The 12,381-nt window shown below is 46.9% G+C and overlaps 2 protein-coding genes across 2 annotated transcripts in view; both read right to left on the bottom strand.

The window, feature by feature from the left end:
• LOC105549269 (short transient receptor potential channel 2-like) overlaps positions 1–3,991 on the bottom strand; it is a 28,547-nt gene extending 24,556 nt beyond the window's left edge. Inside the window, 3 exon segments of the mRNA XM_011993732.1 lie at positions 1,184–1,272; positions 1,565–2,282; positions 3,890–3,991. Of these exon segments, the coding sequence (XP_011849122.1) occupies positions 1,184–1,272; positions 1,565–2,282; positions 3,890–3,991 (909 nt within the window).
• Positions 3,992–4,183: 192 nt separating this feature from the next.
• The window catches only part of LOC105549268 (short transient receptor potential channel 2-like), a 27,049-nt gene continuing 18,851 nt past the window's right edge, over positions 4,184–12,381 (bottom strand). Inside the window, exons 6-10 of the mRNA XM_011993731.1 lie at positions 9,384–9,466; positions 8,970–9,142; positions 8,109–8,181; positions 4,981–5,108; positions 4,184–4,416 (exon numbers count right to left, since the gene is read on the bottom strand). Coding sequence (XP_011849121.1) covers positions 4,184–4,416; positions 4,981–5,108; positions 8,109–8,181; positions 8,970–9,142; positions 9,384–9,466 — 690 coding nt within the window. The remainder of the gene's footprint in view (positions 4,417–4,980; positions 5,109–8,108; positions 8,182–8,969; positions 9,143–9,383; positions 9,467–12,381) is intronic.

Below are 12,381 nucleotides of genomic sequence, written 5' to 3'. Positions count from 1 at the left end.
CTGTAATCCCAGCACTTTGGGAGGCTGAAGCGGGCAGATCACCTGAGGTCAGGAGTTCAAGACCAGCCTGGCCAACATGGTGAAACCTCATCTCTACTAATAACACAAAAATTAGCTGGGCGTGGTGGCAGGCACATAATCCCAGTTACTCGGGAGGCTGAGACAGGAGAATCGTTTGAACCCCGGAGGTGGAGGTTGCAGTGAGCTGAGATTGCGCCACTGCACTCCAGCCTGGGTGACAAGGGTGAAACTGTCTCCAAAAAAATTAAAAAAAAAAAAAAAATAGGGATGAGATCTTGCTATGTTGCCCAGGCTGGTCTCGAACTCCTGGCCTCCTCATCCTCCTGTCTCAGCCTCCCAAAGCGCTGGGGTTAGAGGCATGAGTCACCGTGCCTGGCCTAAGGCAGTCCTTGGCTCCAATTTATCCATTATCTCCTGGGTTTTACTTGAGGCTCTTACCCTAGAGAGCATCCAGGGATGGCTTTCAGGAGGTGAGGTCTGAATCCCAGCACTGTCCTCAGGTGGTATCACATTGGGCAAGGTACTTCCCCTTCCCAGGCCTCAGCTTCTCTGCTATAAAGTGGGGATGATACTTCCTGCTATGACTGTCTCTTAGGCTGCTATGAGAATGGAGGGAAAGTCCTTTGGAAAGGACTGCCCTTTCCTGCTAGCTGTGCAGTGGGGGCTTTTCATTCTCCTATCCTTCCACCACCCCGGGTCACAACCTCCTTAGCCCTGTATTTTAACATTCGTGTTGGTTTCCCCACCTAATGGTCATCTTGGGGATGGGGATGGGGATCGAGTCTAGCTTGACACACAGGATCCGTCAGGGGATGAGAGATGGACATACTGGACTGGCGGCATTCCAGGACCCTTACTAGTCCCTGCCTCCAGGCTCCTCTTCATGCATTCTCAGTCCTTCCTGCAGTGTCTCCCCTTCACTCATCACCATGTATACTTTCACTACCTGAGAGCCGTTGCGTGGACTGCAGCCCTATCTCAAATACCCTCCCTGCTCCTCTTCACTTGTATGTAACCACCCACTTCTGTAGCTCAGCTTAATGCTACTTATTCCAAGGAGTCCTCCCTGAACACAACAGCTGTGGCTTTCCTGACCTGTTTTCTGGGCTTTGGAAGCCCTGTTAGCACCATTCACAGCGGCACTAAATGAAGACAAGCATACTGGGAGCACCTTGTCCCCTCTCTCTGACTTTTCCCTGCTGTGATCATACGCTTGAGAGCCGCAACACACCATGCTCCGGGTGGGAACACCTAGCAGGTATTCAGACGTTATGTATTCTACTGAACATCATCTCCAAGTCTGTCCAGCTGTTTTTCTAGTTGTTTCTGTTCTCTCTTCTCCCTCAGACAGACCCAGGGCTCCCCTGGAGTGGGGTTGTGCCTCCCCCATAAGACTAGGCCCCTCTGGAGTGGCTGTTCTCTGCCATTAGAATGAAATTCTCTTGGGGGGATTCTTGACTCCCCATCAAACTAGAGGTTTCCTGAGAACAGAGGCCAGGCCTCGTCCTCTTTTTGTGACTTCCAAACTTCCCAGAACACCCACCACAGGCCCAACCATGCTCCTTGCGTGCAAGGTGCCTGAGCTCACGGCTAAGCCTGAAGGCAGCCAGTGTGGCATCCTCACTGGCCAGTGAGAGGTGGGCCTTGCTGGCAATGCCACGGTAGGTGTTGATGCAGGACAGAGAGAATTTAAACAGGTCATAGCGGCGGGCGTTGCTGCACTTGAGGCAGGCACAGGAGACCAGGTGGGGCCAGGCAATGGTGTGGCCCTGGTCCGTGAGCAGCTGTGCTATCTCGTACAGGTCCTTCTGGCAGGCCAGGGTGAGAGGAGTCACACCAGGTGCAAAGCGGGAGCCATCAATTAATGAGTCAAAGAAAGCCAGTGAGAAAGACCTGGTGTCTACTTTGCGACCCTTCTCCCGTTCCAGGTGGGCCAGCAGGCGATGCACCACTGCTGGTTGCTTTGTGTCCACTGCCACTAGCAGGGCCTCATGGATCTGGCGGAAGTCAAACTTGACACTGGCCAACAGCACATCAGTGATGGCCTCATGGCCCAGGTGGATGGCCAAGTTGAGTGCTTCCCTCCAGGAGTGCTCCTTGGCCTCTTCCACATTGTGCAGGGGCCCACCTGGCCCACTGCTTGTGGCCTTAACCTCTGACTCCAGCAGCTGCTGCACAAGGCCCAGTTGGCCCTCCTGGATGGCAGCCAGGAGTGGAGGTGGGAACCTGAGCTTCCTGTTCATGATCTCAGTCCAGTTAGGCTGTTGGTGGATGAAGGAGTGGAGAGGCTAGGACCCTGAGTTTCAACCCCCTTTGTGATGGGGCCTCTTTCACCCTTCCATGTTCTAGCACTTAACCCTCTATATCCAGCCACCATTATATTCTTCCTTGTCCCAAATACACACTGGCAAATATTGTCTTATTCATCATTTTATTGTGTAGATTCTCAGGTTAGGAAAATCAAGACTGTACAGTGGGGGCTTTCTTTTCTTCCCCCACTGGGGAGAGAATGGGGGCCCCTTCCTCAGCTGAGTTTGACTGGGGGCCCCTTCCCCAGCTTGACTTCCACCCTCACAGGAGCCCCCCAACAGCAGGGCTACCTGTGGGTACCTTGAGCAAGGGTAGGTTAAAGCAGGGGTCGGCTGCCCTGGCAGCCTAACCCCACATACAGGTGCACAGGATCTATTCAGACCCAGCTCCCCTCTTGCTGACTTCATCTCCCAGATGCTCCTTCCTCTCAAAGTCCCAGAGCCTCTCCCAAGGGCAGGCCCGGACATGTCCACACAGGAGGGTTTTGTGTGAGTTTTGAACTGGGTTTTTGTCAAGCCCCTCAGTTCTGACCAGGACCCCAGCAGAATCCCAATATCCTCTTTCTTCACCAATCCTCCCGCTTTGCCCTCCCCTGCTTTGGGGGACCTTTCTCCCCCTTGGCACTGCCTCGTCCCTCTCTTCGACTAGGCCTGGCCCCATCCTCACTGCTCTTCTCTCCTGGGTCCAAGATCAGGGTTCCAGGGGCTCTTCTCCCACCTACATAGTGATGTCTGCCACCTGCTTGGCAGCTAGGATGCCCCTGCAGTGCCTCTGGGCCAATCTTTTGTTTTATTCATGGGTAGAAACGGGAGCAGAATAGGAGAAGGTAGGGGAGCAGGCTTCTTACGGTGATGGGGTCTGTGGTTGTGCCTACTTATGCAGGCACCTGTGCTGGCAGGGACCGAAGGACTGAACTCCTGCTCAGTCTTTTCCTTAACTGTGCCTAGCATCCTCTTTCCTATCTATTCAAAACCCTGCCCTGGGCCCTCTCTTTGCAGGACCAGCTGCTCCCCCTCTGCTCTATACCCTGGGGACCAGGGGAACCGGTGTTAGTACCACAGAGTGAAATCTTCTGGGAAAGGGGAGAGAAGACATATTTGCTCAAGGAGGTGGGAACAGAATTTGGAATATCACAGCTTGAGGGAACCTTTGACATCCTCTGGTCCAACCACCTCCTTGTGTAGATGAGGAATGGGATCTGCCCAAGGTTCTACAGCCAAGCCTAGAACTACTCCTTACTCATTAACCAATCTGGTCCCTATGACAGTTCTGTGAGTGGGAGGTTGGGAGATTTTTTTCTCTGTTAATTCTGGATGCTAAAATAAATAACTTGCTTAGTGTCACATAGCATCACCATTACCTGAATATACCCAGGGCAGGAGCCCACAAAGGAGACTGAGAGCTCAGTTCATGAGATGCTGGATGTCAGCCTCGTGCTCAAAACCCATATGCACATTCCCAGCACACCACAGGATTTTATCTGTCAGGCAGCATTTGCTCTTCACTAGGCCTCGGTTTTCCTTTCAGGAAAATGGGCATGAGAATGTGCACCACTCACAGAGGGAAAGACATTCTGGATGGTGTCCCAAGGCCCAAAAGTTCCAAGGAGACTTCCAAGGGGTAAAAGAACAGAGCTGGCCTTAGGAGAATCAGATGCCATGGTCACAGAAGCCTTGACAACTGGGAATGAGGATCAGGCTAGGCACAGAGGTGCCCTTAGGCAGAGTCCTGAGGGAATGAGTGGAGGGGAGGAGAGAGGGAGCTTCGGCCTCATCAGCCCTTCTCAGCTCTCAAGCTATTCAGTCCCCATCTCAGTCTTAGAGGGTGGGGCAAAACCACAGGACCTCATGGCTCATGCCTGAGGGAAGTCCCCACATATACTGGCATGCTCTTCTATTTCTCTTGCTGAGAACTGCAACTGGCAGATAGGGCACTGAACCCAGGAGACAGGGGGTGAACTTTCTGGGGAGGACACCCACAGTACAGACTGGGACGAAGATGATGAGGAGGGAGAAGCTGGGTGAGGTGGGGAGGTCTCTCCACAAGTGGCAGCATGCTGGGGAAGAATCTCAATCCTGAAGGAGCCTATTTGGGGAGAGAAGGAGGTAAACAAAATGGCCTGCTCCCAGGCAGGATGTCACCCCAAGAAGTCTGGATAAGCTATGAAGACAAATAACATTGATACACAGCAGACAGTGAGAAGTGCTAAGTCCAAGGGAATCAGAGAATCCTGCAGAAGCTTAGTTGGGAAAGATGATCTGGGCAGATAAGAGAACACTTGGCCAAGAAGAACCATTTGAACGGAGACTGAAACAGCAACCAGCTGTTTCAACTTCAGGAAAAAGTTACGAAGGAAGTTCTAGGCCCTCTCCGATTGTGTTTTACATTGTTTGGTTTCATGCTTCGCCAGAGGGCAGGGCCCATGTCCCTTCCTCAGCTTAGCCGGCACAGTGTGAACAGGTGCTCAGTACACACTTGTCTTGAATTACACTTGACTAAAAATACAGTTCCACACCTGAGAGCTGCAGAGATGACAGAAGCCAGCACTCCAAATTCAAATGTTTCTTGGCAGTACTCTCAGATCTCCCATTCCTCCCTCAAGGAATGCCTAGTTGTCATACAACAACTCCCTGTGCACAAGTATCTTACCTGCACAAATCGGGCACAGTCCACTATCCTGGTCACCACTGCTTTGGGCCTGGGGTCGGTGCTGTTTTTTTTGCCTTGCTCTTGCTGTCTCCCTCCTGTTTGGCCGAGAATTAGAGTTGGATACAGGCCTGTGAGAAAGAACAGTTAAAGACCAGCTATTAGTAAGAGGCCATAAGGGCTGAAGGAGCCTGGAATCACAGCAAAAATAATGCAGAAGAGTTAATGTAGACCTAGAAACCCTGGGTTGGGGTCCTGGTTTTCCCACCTGATGTACCAGACTTGAGGGAAGACATTTAACCTTTGAACATCTGAGAACAGAGATTCCATTATCGCCCTTGCGTTATTATTTTTTAATTGAAATGTAGTACACATACCGTAAAACTCACTCTTTAAAAATATAAATTCAAGGCCAGGTGTGGTGGCTCACACCTGTAATCCCAGCACTCTGGGAGGCCAAGGCAGGCGGATAACCTGAGGTCAGGAGTTTGAGACCAGCCTGGCCAACATTTGCCTGTCTCTACTGAAAATACAAAAATTAGGCCGGACGCAGTGGCTTACGCCTGTAATCCCACCACTCTGGGAGGCCGAGGTGGGGGGATCACCTGAGGTTGGGAGTTTGAGACCAGTCTGACCAAGACGGAGAAACCCTGTCTCTAATAAAAATACAAAAATTAGCTGGGAGTGGTGGCGGGCGCCTGTAATCCCAGCTACTCAAGAGGCTGAGGCAGGAGAATCGTTTGAACCCGGGAGACAGAGGTTGTGGTAAGCTGAGATTGCCCCATTGCACTCCAGTCTGGGCAACAAGAGCCAAACTCCATCTCAAGCAAACAAACAAAAAACAAAAATTAGCTGGGTGTGGTGAACTGCACCTGTAGACCCAGCTTGGGAGGCTGCGGCAGGAGAACAGCTTGAACCTGGGAGGCTGAGGTTGCAGTGAGCTGAGATCACGCCACTGCACTCCAGACTGAGTGAGAAAGCACAACTCCGTCAATTTTCAATTGTTTATATATATATAAATTCAATTCAAAACCCTGTATTGACAGAGTTCTGTAACCACAACCATGTAATTCCAGAACATTTTCACTACTCCCAAAAGAAACCCAGAACCCAGGCTGGGCGCAGTGGCTCATGCCTGTAATCCCAGAATTTTGGGAGGCCGAGGCAGATGGATCACCTGAGGTCAGGAGTTCAAGACCACCCTGGCCAACATGGCAAAACCCCATCTCTACTGAAAACACAAAAATTACCTGGGTGTGGTGGTATACACCTGTAGTCCCTGCTACTTGGGTGGCTGAGGCAGGAGAATGGCTTGAACTAGAAGGTGGAGGTTGCAGTGAGCCGAGATTGTGCCACTGCACTCCAGCCTGGGTGCCAGAACAACACTTTGTCTCAAAAAAAAAAAAAAAAAAAGAAAGAAAAGAAAAGAAAGCCTGAACCAGACTCTGGCAACTGCTAATCTACTTTAGTGGTTTGGAATTGCCTATTCTGGACATGAAATCATATACTATATGGTTTTTTGTGACTGACTTCTTACACTTAGTATGGTTTCAAGGTTCATCCATGTTGGAGCAGGTATCAGTACTATATTCCTTTTTTATGGCAGAGTAATATTCCACAGCATAGATATACCACATTTTATTTATCAGCTGATAGACACTTGGGTTGTTTCGATTTCTGGGCTATTATTAATAATGTTGCTCTGAACATTTGCCTGTAAGTTTCTGTGTGAACACCTGTTATCAATTCTTTGGAAGTATACACCTAGGAGCTGAACTGCTAGGTCATATGGTAACTCCATATAAACATTTTGAAAAACTGCTAAACTGTTTTCCAATCAGCTGCACTAATTTACATTCCCACTGGCAATATGTATGAGAGTTTCAGTTTCTCCATATCTTTGCCAACACTTGTTATTGTCCATCTTTTTTATTACATCATCCTAGCAGGTGTGAAATAATCATTGTGGGGTTTTGATTGGCATTTCTCTGATGGCTAATGATGTTGAGCATCTTCTATGTGCTTAATAGCCATTTATATATCTTCTTTGGAGAAAATTCTATTCAGATTATTTGTCCATTCTAAAAATTAGGGTATCTTTCTACTGTTGACTTGTAAAGGTTCTTTATATATTTTAGATAAAAGAGCCTTACTGGGCCAGGCATGGTGGCTCAAGCCTGTAATCCCAGCACTTTGGGAGGCCGAGACAGGCGGATCACAAGGTCAGGAGGTCGAGACCATCCTGGCTAACCCGGTGAAACCCCATCTCTACTAAAAAAAAAAAAAATACAAAAAACTAGCCGGGCGAGGTGGCGTTCGCTTGTAGTCCCAGCTACTCGGGAGGCTGAGGCAGGAGAATGGCTTGAACCTGGGAGGCGGAGGTTGCAGTGAGCTGAGATCTGGCCACTGCACTCCAGCCTGGGCAACAGAGCGAGACTCCGTCTCAAAAAAAAAAAAAAAAGAGCCTTACTGAATATATGATATGCAAATACTTTCCTCCATATTCTAAGGGTTGTCTTTTACTTTCTTGACAGTGTCCTTTGAAGCAGAAAAGATTCAGTTTTTTTTTTTTTTTTGAGACAGTTTCACTCTTGTTGCCCAGGCTGGAGTGCAATGGTGTGATCTCAGCTCACTGCAACCTCCGCCTCCTGGGTTCAAGCGATTCTCCTGCCTCAGCCTCCTGAGTAGCTGGGATTATAGGAACGTACCACCACACTCGACTAATTTTTGTATTTTTAGTAGAAACAGGGTTTCGCCGTGTTGGCCAGGCTGGTCTTGAACTCCTGACCTCAGGTGATCCACCCACCTTGGCCTCCCAAAGTATTGGGATTACAGGCGTGAGCCACTGTGCCCAGCCAAAGATTTAGATTTTGATGAAGCCCATGAAATACAGCATACTCATCTTCAGATTCTGGTTCACTACAGGACTGCCTCTTTGCCTAGTTCCAAACCTGACAACATGTGGACAAGGATATCTTTTCTTCAATGCCCTTAGGTCTAGACCCACAGGTTAAACCCAGACACAAGGATACTCTCTGACCTTAATGAAACAAGACTGGCGGTAAGGACAGCTGCAAAAGGGCAATAAGGTTTGGGGAGGTGATTTGGGTCTTTCATGTTGATCTACTTACCTTTGGTGCTGCACTTTCCTTCTTTTCATTCTGCCCACATCATTCTCAGAGTTTTGCTCCTCTGCTCTGGGCTCTGTATTAGAAATGCTCAATAAATATAGCTCTTAAACAAAACAGTCTTCACATGTGATGTTACTTCTTCTAAGAATATTCTTTCTACCCTCTTTGCCTGGAGGCAAAGAGTGTGCCTTTCTCACTCTTCCAAGTCTTAGATGAAATGCTAATTCCTATGTGGCACTTTCCCTGGATTCTCTAATCTACATCCAGTCATCCAATTATGCTTTTCCTTGACAGTACTCATCACAGTTTGAAGATTTAAATTTATCTGTGTGACACTGACATGTGTTTCTCCACTAGGGAAGGAGCATTGCTATTTTATTTACTGCGGTATCCCTGATGTCTAGCACAGAGCCTGGCACAAACGATGCTTAATAAATATTTGTCAAATGAGTGACAATAAAAACTATCAACTTCCATTCGTCTGGTTATCCTGAATTTATGAAACACTTTGTATAGCATTTAATATATTTTAAAGTGCTTTCATAGCTCCAGGGCCCAGCCTATAGTAGGTGCCCAAAAATTATGAGTTCCCTTCTAGTCTCTTTCTCTTAAAATAATAAACTACATCTTTCCTTCTGTGGTAGACAGCTGAGGCCCAAAGAGATAAGGATTGCTGATTCCTAGGCCAGTGCTCTTTCAATTACTATACAATATTTGATTTGTCTTCTGGTAACAAGACACCAACAATTATCTTTTCTATCACATGAAGTTCCACTAGTGAGCCATCCCTGTATAGCAATGGTAGATTCAGGGAGGAAGGGCATTGCTAGGGACAGGAAGGAACAGGTCATGTGGACTCACCTGCCCTGTCTGGAGGACTGGAACCTGATTCTGCATGGTTGTTCTTTGGGCTTGCCACACTGACTGGAGGCACCCTGCGGGCAGCAGAAAGCACCATGTGGGCTGAACGCCCCAGAGTCCCTGGCTGCATCTGTGTTAGGATATTCCTGAGCTCTGAAATTTCCTTGGTATCCCTGCAGGGAAAGAGAGTACTTGGTTCCACTTGAAATATAGGTCTTATTCTGCTCACTCATGTCAATAGCATTTAAGCAAGAAAGCTAGTTTAATATACAGATAGGGTTAGGCCTAGAGTATGTGATTAATTTGGTGAACCCAGGCTGGTCTTGTGTGCTTGGCAGTGACTTGATAGCATTTCTTTTCCAGGAGAAAGACCTGAGAGGTGGCTGGGAGACTTCCACTCTGTCAAGTACATACGTATGGGGATGTGGGAAGAATGTCCTCCGGATGGAAGGATTAGCTAGCCAGGGGCTAGGACCAGACTCCTGAGCATCAGAACCCTGAGGAAAAAAAATTGAGAGATATGAAATACCAAGATTCACCACCAGGGGACACTGCTACCTAGTGCCAGGGCCTACTCAAACTGTCAAACTACTCAAATGACTGAACTTTTTGGGGACGTTTATTTCATTATTTCCTTCTAAATATTATCAAATAATATTGTTTAGTTTTTAGTATGATTTATTTTGTGAACAATTTTGTTAACTTGCAACTAAAAACCTACCAATTTTAAGCCACAATTTCTAGCCATCTATAAAGAGATGTGTGTGTATGTATGCATAGAGATGTGTGTGTATGTATGCATATAGATGTGTCTCTAGCATTAGCCACCATACCTATCACAGGCATTTTATAACCTCCTTGCTCCAGAAATGTCTATGTGCAATAATCTCCCAAATAATTTCTGCATAGAGATTTTATTTATATTGTAGTATGCTGGTTTCTTAATTCTTTGTCAAAATTCAATTTATCTGTGATTATACCCCTACTTTTTAAAAAAGAGATGGGATCTCAGCCTCGGTACAGTGATTCGTGGCTGTAATCTCAGCACTTTAGGAGGCCAAGGTGGGAGGACTGCTAGAGCCCAGGAGTTTCAGACCAGCCTGAGCAACATAGTAAGACCCTGTCTATAAAAAAATAAAAAAATTAGCCAGGCATGGTGGTACATGTCTGTGGTCCTAGCTACTTGGGAGGCTGAGGTGCTGAGGTGGGAGGACTTCTTGGGCTTCAGAAGCCAAGGCTGCAGTGAGCTGCGACTGCACCACTGCACTCCAGCAAGGTGACAAGAGTGAGACCCTGTCTCAAATAAAAAGAAGAAAAAAAAATTGGGTCTTGCTCTACCCAGGCTGGGATGCAGTGGCAGGATCATGGCTCACTGTAGCCTTGAACTCTGGGGCTCAAGCAATTCTCTCACCTCAGCCTCTCGAGCAGCTGTGACCACAGGCTCACACCACCATGCCCAGCTAATTAAAACATTTTTTTTTGTAGAGACAAGGTCTCACTATGTTGCACAGGCTGGTCTCAAACTCTTGGGCTCAAGCGATCGTCCCTCCTCGGCCTCCCAAACCACTGAGATTACAGGCACGTGCCATTGCACCTGGCCCCTAATTATTTTTTCTTTTTTGAGACACAGTCATACTCTGCCATCTAGGATGGCGTGCAGTGGCATGATCTCAGCTCACTACAACCTCCGCCTCTCAGGTTCAAGTGATTCTTGTGCCTCAGCCTCCTGAGTAGCTAGGATTACAGGCGTGCACCACCACAGCCAGCTAATTTTTGTATTTTTAGTAGAAACAGGGTTTTGCCATGTTGGCCAGGATGGTCTTGAACTCCTGGCCTCAAGTCATCTGCCTGCCTCGGCCTCCAAAAGTGCTGGGATTACAGGTGTGAGCCACTGCTCCCGGCCTCCTAATTCCTTTTTCCTTTTTTATTTATAGAAATTTCCTTTTTCCCTTACCGTAAAAAAATTTTTGTCTTTAATTTTCAACTCTGATTCTTCTATCACAGGTTATTTTAAAGATAAATGTCTTTCTTGTAAAGCATGGCTTTGGCTTCATTCTACAAGCTTGAGTAGTATTTTCATTCTCATTAACTCTTTAATATTTTCTAATTACCATTACAATCTTTTCTTGGACCTAGCAATAATCCTGAAATTTTTTCTTTAATTTTCCAGGGTTTTCATTTTTTCTTTACCTTGTCTCATGAATGTTACAGTGAATGCTACTAGAAAGGGTAACTAGATAGGTGTGTAGAGATAGTTTATTTTAACCTTAACTCTAAGTGAGATTATCAGGAAATTAATTATTATAAAATGATTAATTATTAGCTTCTGAGCAAAGATTAGTTGGAATCAAGTGGCCCGGGTTCAAATCCACTTCAAGACTTATTTGGCAGTGTGACCTGGGTCACCCCACTAAATTTCTCTGTGCTTTTCTTACGAGAAAACTGGTGATCATAATAACCCCGTTTCACAGAGTTAAAAGCCCTATGTTTTGCTTTCACTATAACGTACCAATTAAAATGATTCATTAGGAAAAAAGTCTATGACGTTTTAGGCATCCTAAATTATAAAACTGAGTGCCATCAATCTGTAATCCCAGCTTACATGTAGCATCTGTCTCTTGCTGAAATGTTTCAGGTCATTCCTTCGCTACAGTTTCACGAAGTACCTGCCTGTATGTTTCACCCTGCTGCTGATGTTCAATACCCTTCTGACAAGGCTCTGCAGTTGCTGACTCCCTTTGACCTCCATCCCACCATGGTCCTAGAAGTGCAGGGTAATGTGGATGGCCAAAATGGAAAAGAACCCTGAGAAACTTTTGTTTATCCTAAAACTGGGGTGAACATAGGTACTGGTTTGCCTGGAACAGTCCTACCTTGTATCTGTTGTCTCCGTATAAAAGTAATAATGATAATTATTATTATTATGTTTTGAGACAGGGCCTCACTCTGTCACTCAGGCTGGAATGTAGTGGTATGATTATGGCTCACTGCAACCTTGACCTCCTGGGCTCAAGTGATCCTCCTACGTCAGCCTCCTAAGTATCTAGGACGACAGGCATGGGCCACCATGCCTGGCTAATTTTTATTTATTTTTTTCTTCAGACAGGGTCTAGCTCTGTTGCCTAGGCTGGAGTGCAATGGAACAATCACAGCTCACTGAAGCCTTGAACTCCCAGGCTCAAGTGATCCTACCACTTCAGCCTCCTGAGTAGCTGGGACTACAGGCGTACACCACCATGCCTTATTTGTTATTTTTTGTAGAGATGGGGTTTTGCTATGTTGCACAGTCTGGTCTCAAACTCCAGGGCTCAAGCGATCCATTCGCCTTGGCCTCCCAAAGTGTTGGGATTACAGGCATGAGTCACTGCACCTAATTTTTAAATTTTTTGTAGAGGCTGGGTGTGGTGGTACA

Source organism: Mandrillus leucophaeus, unplaced genomic scaffold (assembly GCF_000951045.1).
Source record: "Mandrillus leucophaeus isolate KB7577 unplaced genomic scaffold, Mleu.le_1.0 Scaffold432, whole genome shotgun sequence".
NCBI classification, from domain to species: domain Eukaryota; kingdom Metazoa; phylum Chordata; class Mammalia; order Primates; family Cercopithecidae; genus Mandrillus; species Mandrillus leucophaeus.
This window is presented reverse-complemented; position numbering and strand designations above follow the sequence as displayed.